This window comes from Entelurus aequoreus, linkage group LG12, assembly GCF_033978785.1.
Source record: "Entelurus aequoreus isolate RoL-2023_Sb linkage group LG12, RoL_Eaeq_v1.1, whole genome shotgun sequence".
Lineage (NCBI taxonomy): Eukaryota > Metazoa > Chordata > Actinopteri > Syngnathiformes > Syngnathidae > Entelurus > Entelurus aequoreus.
The window spans coordinates 33416748-33435809 of record NC_084742.1 but is presented as its reverse complement, the minus strand read 5'-3'; the positions used below and the strand labels follow the sequence as shown (position 1 = coordinate 33435809).

At 39.5% G+C, this 19062-nt stretch overlaps 1 protein-coding gene across 5 annotated transcripts in view; it reads left to right on the top strand.

The window, feature by feature from the left end:
- The window catches only part of sbf1 (SET binding factor 1), a 117025-nt gene that overhangs the window by 69684 nt on the left and 28279 nt on the right, over positions 1–19062 (top strand). For all 5 annotated transcript variants that reach the window (XM_062065705.1, XM_062065704.1, XM_062065702.1 and 2 more), the window contains 14 exons: positions 2180–2285; positions 2533–2665; positions 2745–2853; positions 4321–4434; positions 7719–7796; positions 7976–8089; positions 8184–8312; positions 11432–11530; positions 11615–11822; positions 12017–12129; positions 12905–13054; positions 13177–13245; positions 13555–13716; positions 17495–17760. In XM_062065705.1, coding sequence (XP_061921689.1) covers positions 2180–2285; positions 2533–2665; positions 2745–2853; positions 4321–4434; positions 7719–7796; positions 7976–8089; positions 8184–8312; positions 11432–11530; positions 11615–11822; positions 12017–12129; positions 12905–13054; positions 13177–13245; positions 13555–13716; positions 17495–17760 — 1850 coding nt within the window. The remainder of the gene's footprint in view (positions 1–2179; positions 2286–2532; positions 2666–2744; positions 2854–4320; positions 4435–7718; positions 7797–7975; positions 8090–8183; positions 8313–11431; positions 11531–11614; positions 11823–12016; positions 12130–12904; positions 13055–13176; positions 13246–13554; positions 13717–17494; positions 17761–19062) is intronic.

The window sequence follows — 19062 nt, the reverse complement described above, 5'->3', positions numbered from 1 at the left end:
TGCGGCAACATTTCCTTACAGTGTTCATATCACATTACACATTGCTGTGCTGCTTGGGTACATTTTAACCTCTAACATCACAAATTTTACAGCGCCTTTATAATTTATTTTGTTACTAGAAAAGTAACACAATAGCTTATGCTTCCAACAGGCATTAGAATTGCCACTACTGTTTAGAACCCTCAGATCTCTTTGATAAAATTGAGCATAGTGACCACAGTAGTTTTGCTTTTTTGACACCCCACCTCACCCCCCACATAATGATTAAGACTGATTTTCTCGCCAAATTGTTTTTTATGAGTAAAATCAGCATAAAAAGTAATGAACACAACTTTTAAGACTTCTTTTTTTGTGAGTGCGCAAATTAATTTAATGACACCCTAGCTGATAGCTCTGTCAGCAGTTTCTTTTTCAAGTAATACATCTTAGCTCTTGGCCTTAACATTCAAAAATCAATCCTGGTAAATCTGTGGCCGTTTTCTTCAAAACCTTGCATTGATCGTTAAGCTTAGCTGTTAGCCTTTTTTTTACACAAATACTGTATACCTGCTGAAGAAAGTATCTCGATAGCCTGAAGATTGATTTTTACACAAAACCCAACAAAGTTTTTTGCCGTCAGTTTGTCTATTTTTATGTCAGATGACACCAGTGCCATTGTCTGGTATAGTGTATATAAATACATATCTGACATTGCTTTAAACACAACAACATTGTGTCCTACCATCCAGACGTTCTTTTTCTACAGAAATCATTGTCCTGGTTCTGATACGTCTTACAGGATTAAGGTGTTTATATTGATTACAAGGCAAACAAAAAGGATTATTCCCAGTTTGAACCTTCTCTGAAAAAGTGTTATTAACCCCACATTGTCTAGTTGCAAGATGCTTTGGCTGTAAATCAACTGTCTAAAGAGTTACTATATTTAAATGATCAGGTCTTAAACTTGTCAAAACTGTACATGGCGTTTACTTGTAACATTCATATTTACTAGGTTTTGTTTTATATAGCACCTGTTTCGAATATATCAATATTTATTAGGCTTGCAGACATAAGGCATTAAACATAAGTAGTTGTCAATACAACTAAAACCGAAATTAGCCATTACTTGCACATTTTCTTGTAATTTTGGATAAAGGCATAGGCAGAAATAATTATTTTTTCCCAATTTGTATATTTAAATTATTATTTCTTTCATGTATAATATTTTATACTCTTACCTAAAAGGGTTGTTATCAAGGGTGATGGGTCAAATGCAGAGAATAATTTCGCCACATCTCGTGTGTGTGTGACAATCATTGGTACTTTAACTTTAACTTTGTTGCTGTAATTTTATTGTATGTCTTTACTTCAATTCCAAAACGCTTTCATACATGTGCAAATCTTTTTTCCAATAGCTAACTATCTAAAAACAAAAAACCTGGGTGCATTTTGTTAGTTGTGGTCTAGTACAGGTTAATACTGCCATGCATTTATTTTGATGTTTACTTTGCACTAAACAGGAAGTCATTGTGTGCACGTTTTAACGCTTTGTAACTAGACCGTAGTTATGTCGCTGTTTTTTTACACTGCTTAGCCATAAAGATGACAAATAGTATGTTGACAAACACATATATTTTTTTATACAAATGAGCCCTTTGGGTCTCAAATTTTAAGAGCAGTCAACCACAAATGTCGACGTCGAATTGAGCGGGCACTTTTTTTTAGTAATTAAAATATGGTGGACGGGGGCTTGATGAGTTGGTTGAGTTGTTGTCAACATAAACAGGACCAATCTCAGTAATTAATTTAACTGCTGGAAACTTTACATGCCACAAATTGAATTATTCATGCACATTAATCCCTACTGTGTGCCTGTTAGACAACAATGCACAACCATGCGTTGCGTGACACTTTTCATATGCAAGGGATTTCCCCATTCAAGATTCATTGATACGGTGACTGAGGTGTTGATTTACCGTGATGTTAGCAACCTCGCAATCAGCTGGAATGGCTTGTGTCTTATTTATCACGTACCTGCAAAGCTTCTGGAATTCTCCATCTCTATTGTGCTGATTCACGCTTCCTCCTTTGCACACTCTGATCAAACCACGCTGCTGTTTCTGAGAAGCAACACATGTTCCTCCACCCACACGTGTTGTTTTAATGGATCATGTTTCTTTTCACTTGGCTTTGCCTATAGCGAACCATCACATTAGGCGCTGGCGACCGGCAAGTTATCCAGACTCCCATCAATGACTCCCTACCTGTCAGTGGCAGCAGCGTGGCCCAGCTTTTCCGACAGCTTGGTACGGACAATCATAACACTACACAAACAGTATTTCCTGATTTTATCTTGCGATTTAACTGATTGGGATTGTTATCAGGCGGTGTGGCGTTAATGCTATCCACAACATCAACTTCAATTAAAGGAAGCAATAATTGATAATATGTCATTAGCATTTTTGGTTAAATACTGTATGTCTGTACTGAATGATATGAACAATGTTGTCCTCTTTGGATTCCAAACAATACCCATTTCCTTTTCTCCTCCAGGCATAATCAATGTGCTGTACCTGTTTTGTGCCGCCCTTATGGAGCATAAAATCCTGTTCTTGTCAAGCAGTTACCAAAGACTAACAGATGCCTGCCGTGGACTGTTGGCCATCATGTTCCCCCTTAAATATAGGTACGGATCATATGTTAAGGCTTATGTATGTTAAAAAAAGCATACCAACTACTAATGTGCGCTATATGTCTCTCCACAGCTTCACATATGTTCCCATTTTGCCTGGTAAACTCTTGGAGGTTCTGAGTACTCCAACTCCTTTCATAATCGGCGTCAACTCTTTTTTCCGCTCTGAGACACAAGAACTGGTAAGTTATCACTATAAAATAATGAATTGGGGTTTAACGATTAATCGAAATATCGATTTATATTCCTTTGATTCAACTACACCGGTCGTGCTCGGCAAGTTTGCCTTCCAAAAGATAGGCATCGATGCAACATTGTTTTAAAAGAAAATCAATCGATTTTATCAATCCTAGAAAAGGATAACATTGGATTTAAGAACGGCAGACTTTATATGAAGTTTAACACAAACGTAATTCAAATTTGTCTGCCCATCTGTGGCGTCATCGCCATTATTCGGCACAACAAGAATGGCGGGTAGCTATGGTGACCGAGAATGTTCACAACAAATGCAAACGCGACAAGACAATATCATAAATTACAACACAACAACTTTTAGCTTTAGCACAATTGCAAAAGCCACAACAAATACAAACGGCACAACAAAATAATATAAAACTGCAACACAACTTTAAGCCACAAAGGACACGACGGACATGAGGTAAGTGACAGTGGAGCAAGTTAAGGCAACAAACCAACTTCTTGAACACATTATATTAGTATTATTGAAAAAGTTATTAAAAGTGATCACACTTCACTTACTTTTCCAACTTTGTTCATTACACCGTTTTCAACTTTCCGTCTCAAGAAGTTGGTGAGTTGCCGAAATTTGTCCGCTGTCTATTTCGTTTCGTCTTTGTACTGTCGTGTTTTGGCTTATAGTTATGTTTTATTGCGTTGTGGTGTTTGTATTTGTTGTGACTTTTCTTTGCTATTGTAGCTGTTTATTAAAACGTGAGTAGTAGCAGGTCAAACCACTGGGTAGTGAAAGTCTTTCCTACCCTACTCTTTCCTTCTTGCAGAGTCAATTGACACACTGGAGTGATATCTCTGTGGATTATAATCAATCTTGTTCTGTTACCAATACAAATATAATCATAGAGAAAAATGTGATTTAAAACATTTGTACGCACCTACAACACTTAAGACCTTCAGTATATCAGTATGTGGAATTAAATTATGGAATGGATTAAGCAAAGGAATCAAACAATGTACTAATATGATCCACTTAAATAAACTCTTCAAACTCAAAATGTTTACAAAGTACAAAGAAGAAGAACCATGATAAACATTCAGAATTTATTTAATCCATCCATCCATTTTCTAGATAATCTTATTCATCTCACCATATGAAATATAACTTACTTCACAAATTATTATTTATTTGTTAATTTATTTTTAATGTTAATACTTCTGGAGCATATTGTGAATAAATTGAGAACAGGAAGTGAACAAAAGTTATAGCAACTGCTATATAAAGGTAAAGGGGTAGGATTAAATAAGGTCTGCTTCTTTCTACTCCTTTTCGAACATGTTAAATAGAGAAACTGGAAATTGTGATGTATCATGTTGTGTGCATGCATGTTCGAAATAAACCCCAACTCAACTCAAATATTCCTAAAATGTACACTCAATTTGGCTGTGTGTTTTAGTTGGATGTCATCATAGCTGACCTTGATGGTGGCACCGTTACCATACCAGAGTGTGTACACATCTCCCTTCTACCTGAACCACTACTCCATCAGACTCAGACTGCACTCTCAATGGTAAGAATATCTGCCTACAACAGCAAATATGTAATAAAGAGGAATTTGTTTAAGTTGACACTCCTCGGACTGACGTTAATAAAAGTGTTTGTCAACATAACCGAAGAAGAAACTAGCCATTGCTCGCACATTTACTTGTGACTTTAGTCAGAAACACAAGGAGTGGTTACAACAAAATCTTTTTTACTTAACGAAGTAGAAATTAACAGCATCAGGCCCTAAAGCGAATAAATTGTTACTAATACCATTTTGTAGATTTCCTAAAAGTTCATGAAAATCCACCCATAGCTTTTTGAGTTTTTTCTCTAACTAACAAACTTGACATGCAAACCAATGGCAACAGTGACACAAACTCCTGGCGAATGTAATGAAACTTAAGGGCAAGTGCAAATATTTCTTCCAGTCGCTCACATTCAGAAATAATAAAAATGCTGCATTTTGATGGTTGAGGTGTTAGTATCCAGGATGAAACTGCCATGCTATTATTTTGAAACTACTTTGCAATGAACATAACGATGAACGGGATAAGCTAGCTGGTGTTCTTGTTATATTTTTTGGTTTGAAAAATACAACTGTGAGCAAGTTGCAAACAGCCCTTTAAGCAGGTTCCACTGTAATTTAAAGTGCTCAAAATTAGTTAGCACTTAACATCTAAACTTTGTCATTACACATAATTGGTAAATATATAAATGTGTGTGTGTGTATATATATATATATATATATATATATATATATATATATATATATATATATATATATATATATATATATATAATCATGTTATTCTGTGTTATTTGTTTTACAAGTGGCTGTGAGTTATTTGTTTTTAAATTATTGTTATTTCTTGCCATAAATTAAATACAAAAAAAGTGTTACAATAAGGTCACAACTTCCTGGAGCTCTACAAGCTTGACAGAGCTGATCCATGGTCTAAAAACATTTTGAGGGATATATATTAAACTTTGGAGTGGGAGCTATTAACCTGAGAGTGAGCCTTTACTGTATTTAATATATATTTAAAGTGAGAGCTCATATCTATTATGTTTCAGCAATCTAATATAATGTAGTTTTTTTTGGTGAAAAATGATCATATAAGCAAACAAATGTAACAACCAATGGGGGCCTTATACAAGACGTAATTGCAAAATAGGAAAACCGATCAGCGTGTTTCTGAAAGGCAGACTATTTGTTAGATTGTGAAGTGTTCATGGAAAAGATAGAATCAGGTTTGTGGGAAGCATATAGGAACCATGATGCTTTAGATTGTTGGTAGGCAACCCTAAATCAGGGCTTAGCTATATCCAGGATGAGATTGGTTCATCACGGTCTGGATCTACTGGTGTCATTGTTGCATGAACACTGTCTAAAACATTTGTTACCTTTTTATATATACACACGCACGGACACACATACATAGGCGCACGCACTCACACAAATGCATATCCATCTGTGTATATACAGGTAAAAGCCAGTAAATTAGAATATTTTGAAAAACTTGATTTATTTCAGTAATTGCATTCAAAAGGTGTAACTTGTACATTATATTTATTCATTGCACACAGACTGATGCATTCAAATGTTTATTTCATTTAATTTTGATGATTTGAAGTGGCAACAAATGAAAATCCAAAATTCCGTGTGTCACAAAATTAGAATATTACTTAAGGCTAATACAAAAAAGGGATTTTTAGAAATGTTGGCCAACTGAAAAGTATGAAAATGAAAAATATGAGCATGTACAATACTCAATACTTGGTTGGAGCTCCTTTTGCCTCAATTACTGCGTTAATGCGGCGTGGCATGGAGTCGATGAGTTTCTGGCACTGCTCAGGTGTTATGAGAGCCCAGGTTGCTCTGATAGTGGCCTTCAACTCTTCTGCGTTTTTGGGTCTGGCATTCTGCATCTTCCTTTTCACAATACCCCACAGATTTTCTATGGGGCTAATGTCAGGGGAGTTGGCGGGCCAATTTAGAACAGAAATACCATGGTCCGTAAACCAGGCACGGGTAGATTTTGCGCTGTGTGCAGGCGCCAAGTCCTGTTGGAACTTGAAATCTCCATCTCCATAGAGCAGGTCAGCAGCAGGAAGCATGAAGTGCTCTAAAACTTGCTGGTAGACGGCTGCGTTGACCCTGGATCTCAGGAAACAGAGTGGACCGACACCAGCAGATGACATGGCACCCCAAACCATCACTGATGGTGGAAACTTTACACTAGACTTCAGGCAACGTGGATCCTGTGCCTCTCCTGTCTTCCTCCAGACTCTGGGACCTCGATTTCCAAAGGAAATGCAAAATTTGCTTTCGTCAGAAAACATGACTTTGGACCACTCAGCAGCAGTACAGCTCTTTTTTCCAGGGTCAACGCAGCCGTCTACCAGCAAGTTTTAGAGCACTTCATGCTTCCTGCTGCTGACCTGCTCTATGGAGATGGAGATTTCAAGTTCCAACAGGACTTGGCGCCTGCACACAGCGCAAAATCTACCCGTGCCTGGTTTACGGACCATGGTATTTCTGTTCTAAATTGGCCCGCCAACTCCCCTGACCTTAGCCCCATAGAAAATCTGTGGGGTATTGTGAAAAGGAAGATGCAGAATGCCAGACCCAAAAACGCAGAAGAGTTGAAGGCCACTATCAGAGCAACCTGGGCTCTCATAACACCTGAGCAGTGCCAGAAACTCATCGACTCCATGCCACGCCGCATTAACGCAGTAATTGAGGCAAAAGGAGCTCCAACCAAGTATTGAGTATTGTACATGCTCATATTTTTCATTTTCATACTTTTCAGTTGGCCAACATTTCTAAAAATCCCTTTTTTGTATTAGCCTTAAGTAATATTCTAATTTTGTGACACACGGAATTTTGGATTTTCATTCGTTGCCACTTCAAATCATCAAAATTAAATGAAATAAACATTTGAATGCATCAGTCTGTGTACAATGAATAAATATGATGTACAAGTTACACCTTTTGAATGCAATTACTGAAATAAATCATGTTTTTCAAAATATTCTAATTTACTGGCTTTTACCTGTATATAGCTATATATATATATATATATATACAATAATGTGTGTTTGTGTAAGCGTGCGAACGTGCGGGCGTGTGCATTTATTAACCAGTACAATTTCCTTTATGTGCTATTTTTCCTCTTCACTCTGACACATTATTGTACCATAGTACCGTTTTCAATTCATTAGTACTCCAGTACTTTATTAGTTGCGGTATACCGTACAACACTAGTATGTATATTTTGTTGGTTTATTTTATTTTGGCTCTTGCAGATTTTGGATCCAGAGCTGGAAATTGCCGATCATGCCTTCCCCCCTCAGTCCTCGCAACCGTCTGCTCCCAAGATCCAGGTGACAACAACAATTTAGAACAAGCACGCAAAAATATTACGTCGAAGATGATAATTGTTCTTTTCTTAATCAAGTGGTGTTTGTGCTATGCACTTTAACTAAGTAACTAGTTAGGTAAAACCGCATGCTAAGATGGCGTTCCAACTTAGACTTAAACTTGACTATGTTGTGTGTTTCAGGACAAGGAGATCCGGGCGGTCTTCCTGTGGTTGTTTGCTCAGCTCTTCCAGGGTTATCGCTGGTGTTTACATATCATCCGCATTCACCCCGAACCTGTTATCCGCTTCCATAAGGTAGAATGAGACACTTCATGCTTAATATAGCCCAGCTTAATCGCAAAAATCAAATTTTATGAATGAGGGTTTTCATTTTCCCTGTTTTCCTAAGGCTGCCTTCCTCGGCCAAAGGGCGCTCACTGAAGATGACTTCCTCATGAAGGTGTTGGATGGCATGGCATTCGCTGGATTTGTTTCTGAGAGAGGGCCCCCTTACAGAGAAACCGACTTATTTGACGATGTGAGTACAAAGAGTTGTTGTAGCTTCCTAAAAACATGTTTGACAGCTATTCACATTGACCTTTTCATTGGTTCCTGCTTGTTTTGTAAAACCAAAATTTGTTAGACCGAGTACATGTTTTAGATCTTTTATTGGGCACCTTTTGGCTTCAAAGGACACACAAAAGTGAAAAAAACCTGTGAAAAAAAAGAAAGAAAAAAGTAATAAAAGAGTAATTTTTTTAACAATAAAGCTTAACTCACCTAATACTCAACAAGCTAACTCCATGCAAGTACAAGTCACATGTTTGAAGCTTATTTGTGATGGCGAGAGGAGGTCGCAAAATGGTAATAATAATAAAAAAGATTTAGGTTGTACTTGGTGTAAACATTTTAAGAGTTTTTGGTCTATTATTTATGGAAGGTAAAATGGGACAAAATTAGATACATAAATACATCTTTAAATAATTACTTAAATGTGTCACTAATTAATTATAAATTGAGTTAAATACATAAATGTGTTATAAATGTGACAATGTGTTTAATATAAAATATTATAAAAATATTGACTGTTATTATAAAATATTTACCAATTTAATAATTATTAATTAAATTATTTCATGATATATTCAATAATTTCATGATGTAATTAATTAGTTTATGATTTATTTAAATATTTTGTTATTATTATTTTGTTATTTAATTATTTATTTATGTAAATCATGCAATCATCAATTGAATCATGAAAAAAAATCATGAAATAATTAAATAAACCATTAAATCATGATAAAATGTAATGATTAAATGTAATATTACATTCAATGAATTGATGACTCATTCAATAATCCATCCATCCATCCATTTTCTTCCGCTTATCCGAGGTCGGGTCGCGGGGGCAGCAACCTAAGCAGGGAAACCCAGACTTTCCTCTCCCCAGCCACTTCGTCCAGCTCTTCCCGGGGGATCCCGAGGCGTTCCCAGGCCAGCCGGGAGACATAGTCTTCCCAACGTGTCCTGGGTCTTCCCCGTGGCCTCCTACCGGTCGGACGTGCCCTAAACACCTCCCTAGGGAGGCGTTCGGGTGGCATCCTGACCAGATGCCCGAACCACCTCAACTGGCTCCTCTCGATGTGGAGGAGCAGCGGCTTTACTTTGAGCTCCCCCCGGATGGCAGAGCTTCTCACCCTATCTCTAAGGGAGAGCCCCGCCACCCGGCGGAGGAAACTCATTTCGGCCGCTTGTACCCGTGATCTTGTCCTTTCGGTCATAACCCAAAGCTCATGACCATAGGTGAGGATGGGAACGTAGATCGACCGGTAAATTGAGAGCTTTGCCTTCCGGCTCAGCTCCTTCTTCACCACAACGGATCGATACAGCGTCTGCATCACTGAAGACGCCGCACCGATCCGCCTGTCGATCTCACGATCCACTCTTCCCTCACTCGTGAACAAGACTCGAAGGTACTTGAACTCCTCCACTTGGGGCAGGGTCTCCTCCGCAACCCGGAGATGGCACTCCACCCTTTTCCGGGCGAGAACCATGGACTCGGACTTGGAGGTGCTGATTCTCATCCCAGTCGCTTCACACTCAGCTGCGAACCGATCCAGCGAGAGCTGAAGATCCTGGCCAGATGAAGCCATCAGGACCACATCATCTGCAAAAAGCAGAGACCTAATCCTGCAGCCACCAAACCAGATCCCCTGAACGCCTTGACTGCGCCTATAAATTCTGTCCATAAAAGTTATGAACAGAATCGGTGACAAAGGGCAGCCTTGGCGGAGTCCAACCCTCACTGGAAACGTGTCCGACTTACTGCCGGCAATGCGGACCAAACTCTGGCACTGATCATACAGGGAGCGGACCGCCACAATCAGACAGTCCGATACCCCATACTCTCTGAGCACTCCCCACAGGACTTCCCGAGGGACACGGTTGAATGCCTTCTCCAAGTCCACAAAACACATGTAGACTGGTTGGGCAAACTCCCATGCACCCTCAAGGACCCTGCCGAGAGTATAGAGCTGGTCCACAGTTCCACGACCAGGACGAAAACCACACTGTTCCTCCTGAATCCGAGGTTCGACTATCCGGCGTAGCCTCCTCTCCAGCACACCCGAATAGACCTTACCGGGAAGGCTGAGGAGTGTGATCCCACGATAGTTAGAACACACCCTCCGGTTCCCCTTCTTAAAGAGAGGAACCACCACCCCGGTCTGCCAATCCAGAGGTACAGCCCCCGATGTCCACGCAATGCTGCAGAGTCTTGTCAACCAAGACAGCCCCACAGCATCCAGAGCCTTAAGGAACTCCGGGCGGATCTCATCCACCCCCGGGGCCTTGTCACCGAGGAGCTTTTTAACTACCTCAGCAACCTCAGCCCCAGAAATAGGAGAGCCCAATTCATTCAATAATATGTTTTATATTTAATTCCAACTATAAAGTATTTATTGAAAGATCTATTTATTTATATCATTTTGTCCCGTTTCACCCTCCATCATTTTTGTAATTGCCGAGAGGGACAAGCTTTAGAAAATGGATGGATGGATGGAAATGATTTATTTTATTTGGAACATGCTTAACTATGTTACATTGAAATACATCCCATGTTTACACTTGCACAATACATCATGTTTGAAAAAGAGTAGTTTATTTAATCCTACTATTTTTGATGTTTCAGTAATTACTTATAGTGTACTTCCTTTCACGTTTCTAATTTTTCACAGTAACATTTTAAAAAAAATATATATATATATTTGTGATATAAAATAATTATTAAAATCAACTGTATAATTACAACATTAGCTATAGATTGTAAAGGATTTGTCAAAACAAAACAAAACAAAACATTTTTTTAAATTAAATACAATTTATTTTACCCCACTGTCTTTGCCACTTTTTCCTGTCATTTCCAGACCATAAAAATAGCAATTCACCCGTAACATTTTTACTTTATTCAAAATATACCTTTGGTATGAATAATTTTGGTAGACTCCAAATGTTTGTGGTTGTCTATGATCATGCATTTCTAGTTGAACGCCAAACAATGACTTTATTGCTGTCTCCAGGGCTGCATTACTTTTAATTCAACATGTATGAGTGATTTATATGGAGAGAGCAATTATTTTATGTTGTTTTACACAGTTGGTAGCCAATGAGGTGGAGAGGATACGACAAGAGGAGGCCTGTCCGCGCAAAGTAATGAACCATATCAAGGAGTTGGCTGAGCTGCTCTTCAAAAATGTGTGTTTCCAAATTAAATAACGCCGCTATTTTTGAAAATTATTTGTGTGGAACCACAGAGGATCTTCTTTTGTCACACTCCAGGAAAATCCCTACCCGGCAGTGACCATGCATAAAGTCCAGCGACCGTCGGAAAACGGCCAAAGTACTACACAGAGTCAGACGGCCTTCCCTGTGCTGGATGAAGTTGCAGTACAGCTCTTCATCGACCACGCTGCCGCCAAGCTCAAGACGGCCCCACCTGCGGTCAAGGCAGAGGTCAAGAGCATGGTGCCTTCCGGTCCTACACTGGGTAAGCCTTCAACAACTTTCAAAATAGAAACGTAACACTTTGTAAAGCTGCGTTTTGGTGGAACCCTCTGTTCATCATCTGACTTTGCACCTCCTCAAGTTCGATCTCTCTCAGCGTGTGTTTGACGGGCTTCATATAGTGGTGCCACAATGATAAATTAGTCTCTGTGCATCACATCTGCCACATTTCCACAGGGGACATTGTGGACCGGAACAGCAACGTTATGGCCAACAGTGCCCGCAGGTTGGAAGTTGTTAGGAACTGCATCACATACATCTTCGAGAACAAAATGCTGGAGGCCAAGAAGGTAATGATGACTAAGCAATTTCTTCCATTTCGGGAATCCTTTAGCAAAAGTGACTATTTTGTGTCCTGTTCTTTAAAGTTTAATTGGGCTAATTTGCGACATGGCTCCTATATCTCATTCGATTTCTCTGTTGTTCCGGACTGACATATCAATTTTGAACAGTTGTTTTTGTAGGGTGGACTGATTATACTCTATATAGAACAATACACAGCGTCAAAAGTATACATACAGGTTCTAATACATACAGTACACATATACCCACTAATATCCCTCAGCAACACCTTGACAGGATAATTATTATTCTCTTTGACAAGTTTCTGGCATTATTTTGGCTGGGAATTTCACCACTCTTTTTTGCTAGAATTGGTCAAGTTAAAATAGTTGGTTTTCTCGCACAGACCCAGCTTAGACCACAAATGTTCAACACAGTTTAGGGGCTTTAGGAAGGCCATTCCACAAGTATAATTTTATATTGATTAACTGTGGTTTAGATCATTTTCCTATTGGAACACTCAATTGTGTCTAAGGTTCAGCTGTCTAGCTGCCCTTGCTTTAGTAGTCTTCCTCCTGCATGATTCCATCCACTTTGTGCAGTGCACCAGTACAGCCGGCAGCAAAACAGCCCCAAAGTATAATACTAATGTAACAACATTATGCTTGGCAGTTGGTACTGTGTTCTTATGTTTGAAAGTATAGTTATTGTCATTTAAGCAAAATACAAGGCTCTGTATGGTCTGATCAGATGTAGTTCAAACATTGCGCCTTCCTTTTGCAGCTCATGCCTGCTGTACTTCGCGCATTAAAAGGACGAGCGGCTCGGCTGTGTTTGACCCAAGAACTCAATCAGCACGTCTTACAGAACCGAGCAGTGTTAGACGACCAGCAGTTCGACTACATAGTCCGCATGATGAACTGCACCTTACAGGTCAGTTACAACTCTTACTCTAGAGCTCGATTTATCATTCATATACCCTGAGTTTTGTGTGTATGCAGTATTTTTTATATGTTTTGCAAGCTGTCAGGCTTTTATTCTACTTCTCTACTCAGGACTGTTCACATATGGATGAACATGGTATTGCAGCCGCCCTTCTCCCATTGGTCACAGCCTTTTGCAGAGTAAGTCGCCAAGACTCAGTCCACAGTTGATATCATGAATTTCAAATGCCCCAAGTTGTACAGTATGTACTGTAGGTCGTGTTACCACTCACACTACTTTAAACAATAATTGTAAGTCAAGTTGTTACCCACCTGTATTGACTGTCTATAAAAGCTGTATAGTATTAAGAACCAATACATATATTGGCTGTCTGCTGGATCTGACCATGAGCTCATAAAATTAGTCTGGTCCTGTCATTACCAGACTATTACTAATTGTAGTTCTTGTTGCCAAAATGTCTCATATGTCATTGTTGTTATTCTTGACAGAAACTGGGAGCAGGCATCACTCAGTTTGCTTACAGTTGCGTACAGGAGCACACGGTGTGGACCAACATGCAGTTTTGGGAAGCCATGTTCTACAGTGATGTCCAGAACCATATTAGGGCACTTTACTTGGAGACTGAAGACGGAGTGCATCAGAACAACTCGGTAAGCTGCTTTTGATATGTATTGTAAAGTAGAGCTGTAAGACTAATGTAGTGGAACTTGTTGTCTATCGTTCATAATCCATATGAGAGGCAAGAACATGTTTTTTTTTTGCATTGTAACTTGTAATAATCGGCCCGTTCGAGGTGGCGAGCAATGCAGCTAATGGGAGCAATCCATTCTGCCTCTAAATCACTCTAAAATGCATCCAAAAACGGCCAACAATACTTCATTTACATTATGTAACCTGTAAAATAACCAAACTGTAGCGACATTGTTGTTGTAGGAGTAATACATCGCCTTGTGACGGCGTGCTATGACATTAACCATAAGCTAGCTTCAGCGTCAGCGCTGAATGGCTTTTGAGTTTTTAATGCACAATACAATGCGATAGGACACAAATCTGTACTGACTGTAAAACATGAACATCCATCCATCCATCCATCATCCTCCGCTTATCTGAGGTCGGGTCGCGGGGGCAGCAGTCTAAGCAGGGAAGCCCAGACTACCCTCTCCCCAGCCACTTCGTCCAGCTCTTCCCGGGGGATCCCGAGGCGTTCCCAGGCCAGCCGGGAGACATAGTCTTCCCAAAGTGTCCTGGGTCTTCCCCGTGGCCTCCTACCGGTCGGACGTGCCCTAAACACCTCCCTAGGGAGGCGTTCGGGTGGCATCCTGACCAGATGCCCGAACCACCTCATCTGGCTCCTCTCGATGAAAACATGAACGATCATATTACAATATCTGTAAAGTGTTAGCCCACATTTCATGTTTTGTTTGTACACAGCTTGCTCAACAGGGTATGTACTGTAGTTGTAATAACAAGCATGCCGTGTTGCATGTATCATGACCAATATTATAGTAACCTAACTCGTTGGACATTTGTCTGTTTGGTCCAGCTGGCCGGGGACTTTTTTTTTTACAGTTTATTTGGGGTATGTACTCAATTTCTGTCAGCATAGTTTGGTTTCAAGTTCCACATTTACACCGTCAAGTCATACCAGTCCTGACGCTCTCGGTTTCCGTCTGCTTGAACGTTTCATCCTCTCTTTGTGCTCCCTAAGCTTCTTTAACAAGCAGTTCATCCTCTGTATATTCAGCTTCAAAAAGATAAGGTTGTGAATTCTCATTTATCCAAAAATAGCCATCTTCGTCGTCTATTACCAAATCTGCCATGACTAGAACACGCACGTGTTTGGTTCCGGAAGTAAGAACAAACGTTTATTGGCAGAAGTCTGAAGTGCGTTGCTATGGGCACGGAAATAAATGCGCCAAGGAAATAAGTTCTGTGAATGTTTAAATCAACCAAATGATGGTAAATATTGTACATTTTACATATTGTTATGAATGTGTTTGTTAATACATGTATATACTTGCAGTGTGTATATAAAACATTGATGTAAGGTTTTTAAGTTGTTTTAGAGGGCTTTGAAGGCTACAATGGTAACAGCTTTTAGCCACATCTTGCAAGCGTTTTTTTGTTTTCAAAATCCTAAAAATATAAAAAAGACATGTGTTTTCTTGTCTCTCATTATGATTGATTGTGAATGATAGGCAAAATTCTAAATAAATGCTGTTCCCCTTTAAAGCGACAACCCGTCTATGTTGATCAACTCAAGTCCCCACACACCACGTTGCTGACATAAATTTTGAGACCCAACAGGGTCTTTTCTACAGAAAAAAAAGTTTGTTGTCGACATGTGTTTAGTATTGTTAGTTTTAGTCTTAGTTAACTTCCTCATTATCACAAAGCATTAAACGTGCTACAGTGACTTCCAGTTCAGCACAAAGTGAGCTTTAAAATAAAAGCATTGCAGTATTAAAGGCCTACTGAAATGAATTTTTTTTATTTAAACGGGGATAGCAGATCTATTCTATGTGTCATACTTGATCATTTCGCGATATTGCCATATTTTTGCTGAAAGGATTTAGTATAGAACAACGACGATAAAGATCGCAACTTTTGGTATCTGATAAAAAAAAGGCTTGCCCCTACCGGAAGTAGCGTGACGTAGGCAATAGAACATATACGCAAAGTTCCCTATTGTTTACAATGATGGCCGCCAGAAGTGAGAGAGATTCGGACCGAGAAAGCGACGATTTCCCCATTTGAGCGAGGATGAAAGATTTGTGGATGAGGAAAGTGCAAGTGAAGGACTAGTGGGGAGTGGAAGCGATTCAGATAGGGAAGATGCTGTGAGAGCCGGGGGTGACCTGATATTCAGCTGGGAATGACTAAAACAGTAAATAAACACAAGACATATATATACTCTATTAGCCACAACACAACCAGGCTTATATTTAATATGCCACAAATTAATCCCACATAAAAACACCTAGGTGTTTGTTATGCTAGCTCCTAGCTACTAGCTACTAGCTCAAGCTAGTTATAGCTCGAGCGGTATATGGACGGGATCCCGTCCATAAAACCCGCCAATACAATTCAAACACCTGCACAACACACACACTCACTCAGCCCAAAGGACCGTTCACCTAACCCAAGGTTCATAAAGCTTATATATTTAACCAAAGTTACGTACGTGACACGCACGTACGGGCAAGCGATCAAATGTTTGGAAGCGCGCGGGTGGGACCTGATATTCAGCTGGGAATGACTACAACAGTAAATAAACACAAGACATATACAGGTATATACTCTATTAGCCACAACACAACCAGGCTTATATTTAATATGCCACAAATTAATCCCGCATAACAAACACCTAGGTGTTTGTTATGCTAGCTCCTAGCTCCTAGCTACTAGCTCGAGGTAGTTATAGCAAGCGATCAAATGTTTGGAAGCGTACTCACGGTATCGCGTCTGCGTCTGTTAACGAAGTCAAAGTCCTCCTGGTAAGAGTCTCTGTTGTCCGAGTTCTTCGATCTTGACTACATCTTTCGGGAACGTAAACAATGAAACACCGACTGTGTTGTGTTGCTGACTTCCCTCGCAAAATACTCCGCTTCGCACCGACTTTCTTCTTTGCTTGCTCAGCTTCTTTCTCCATAATGCAATTAACAAATTGCAACAGATTCACCAATGCAGATGTCCAGAATACTGTGGAATGATGAGATGAAAACAGAGCTATTTCGTATTGGCTTCAATGGGGAAGCCATACCTCTGTTAAACTGGCTACGTCACGCGCATACGTCATCCTCCAAAGGCGTTTTGAACCGGAAGTGTGGCGGGAAATTTAAAATTGCACTTTATAAGTTAACCCGGCCGTATTGGCATGTGTTGCAATGTTAAGATTTCATCATTGATATATAAACTATCAGACTGCGTGGTCGGTAGTAGTGGGTTTCAGTAGGCCTTTAACCTGGATTCTACCACAGAAGCTAAAAAAATGCAACAATGTGTTGTTGTTGTTTTTTTTAATTTTTAGCTACCAGAATAAATATTTGCGCATGTTCAATAGCTTTATTGTCATTTTAAAATGCCATATTCACAGCAGCTTTGTTAAATAAGAGTATACAATACCAGAAGAATCAAAATTGACATAAATACAAATGGAGAAAAACCATGTCAAGAAATTGCCATAGGTCAAGAAATCCTTTATCACTCATTCTCTTTATGTCTCTGGACAAAGTTAAAAGTAAATGGGCAAACAATGGCTAATTTCAGTTTTGATTTTTGTGATATCAACAACTGCTGATCAGTCAGCCTGTCCAAGGAGCGTAGACTTAAACAGGTTTCACTATAAGTCGCTTGCCCAACCTGTGAGTTATTCATTTGATTATTACTGTATCCCTCATGAACAAACTTAACACAATTTGCTCTCAGGATCAGCAGGAGGGATTGGGCAGTGGGCGGGAGATCAGCGCCCTGGAGCTGGCATCAGAGCAGAGCCGCTTGTGGCCAATGCTCGGCAAGGAAATGCAGACGGAGCGAGTGCAGAAAGAGGAAAGCACCGTGTTCAGCCAAGCTATCCACTACGCCAACAGGATGAGCTATTTGCTGCTGCCGCTGGACACCAGCAAGAACCGCCTGCTCAGAAGTACAGGCCTCGGAGATGTAGAGAGTGTCAGCAACAGCTATGTAACCAACAGGTAGGAATTGTGACACCACAATTATGATTATGACATCATTGATACCACAGTACTACTGATGTGTCGGCTGATCAGTCACAGATCAGTGTCAGTCGATTTTTATTTTTTTAGTATGTGATCGCCATTGCCGATTAATGCCTTTTACAGACGCGATAACCTCTGGATAGTATTGTGTTTTTTTTTTAGTTCTGCTGACAAGCTAGCAACTGATTGGGTATCTCTTTTGGAGAGCCGCTGCCCTAAGTTAATAATAATCATCTCCATTACGGCAAATAAACTGCATTTCTTAAAATCTTAAGTATCATTATCAAGTGCCAGGACAAGGCTAAACATGTTACATGCCGAAAGGAAGCAGGAGCAGGCATGCTAATAGGTAAGCTATCTACAAACAACAGAATAATTAAGTGCTTGGTAAACTTTTAGAAGTGTAGATGGAATCATGTTGCAGCAGAAAGTAAGCAGCTAGTAACAGGAAATTAACAAGTAGATTATTAGAGTCTAGAAAGGATAATATAACAACTGTTGGTGTGTCAGCATTGTCACAGGTAATAGACGACACATAAGAGGGCAGATCACTCCATAGATTGATGCTGTCGACACCAGGGGTAATATCAGTATTTCATCGATACTAAAGTGATTAGGCCCATATTTTCATTCCTATAAATGTATATTTTTTGGTGTTTTTACATTTGGAGAATAAGCCACTGGACTATAAGGGGGCAGAAAGGAATATGAATGAGTAATATATTTTGTGTAGTTTTGGTAGTTATTGCACTTTGTTTTGCCCAAACAATGGTATGCAATGGAAGAAAAGAAGTAACTAGTAGATTTTGTAAATGTTTATTTACATACCTTAAATGTTTCCAAACGGTACCTGTAACACGGCAATAAAACAGCTGATCAAAGAAAACTGAAGTCATTGTCATGGACCCACCAGCTGGGGAAGCTAGCTCTCCAATCAGCTAAACAGACTTAATAACTCCACGGTGACGTTTTGGTGAGTTTACGAAATTGAAACAATACAAAAAGAAGGCCATTGTAAGGTAATAATACTAACACAGACACTTGTAAACATGTTAGCATATTTACTAATGCTAACAATGCTAGCTTGATTACATTACGACAGCATGTACAAATACGCATGAAAACACTCCTACAGACATCACACATGGGGCGGTTTAGTAAGTATGAATTGTCGTATTTGTATTGTAAAACTTACAAACGTTTCTTGGAGTGATGAATGAAGAATCTTTTTGAGCATAAACCCTATGGATGGTTGTACTTCTGGTTCAAAGCAGAAAA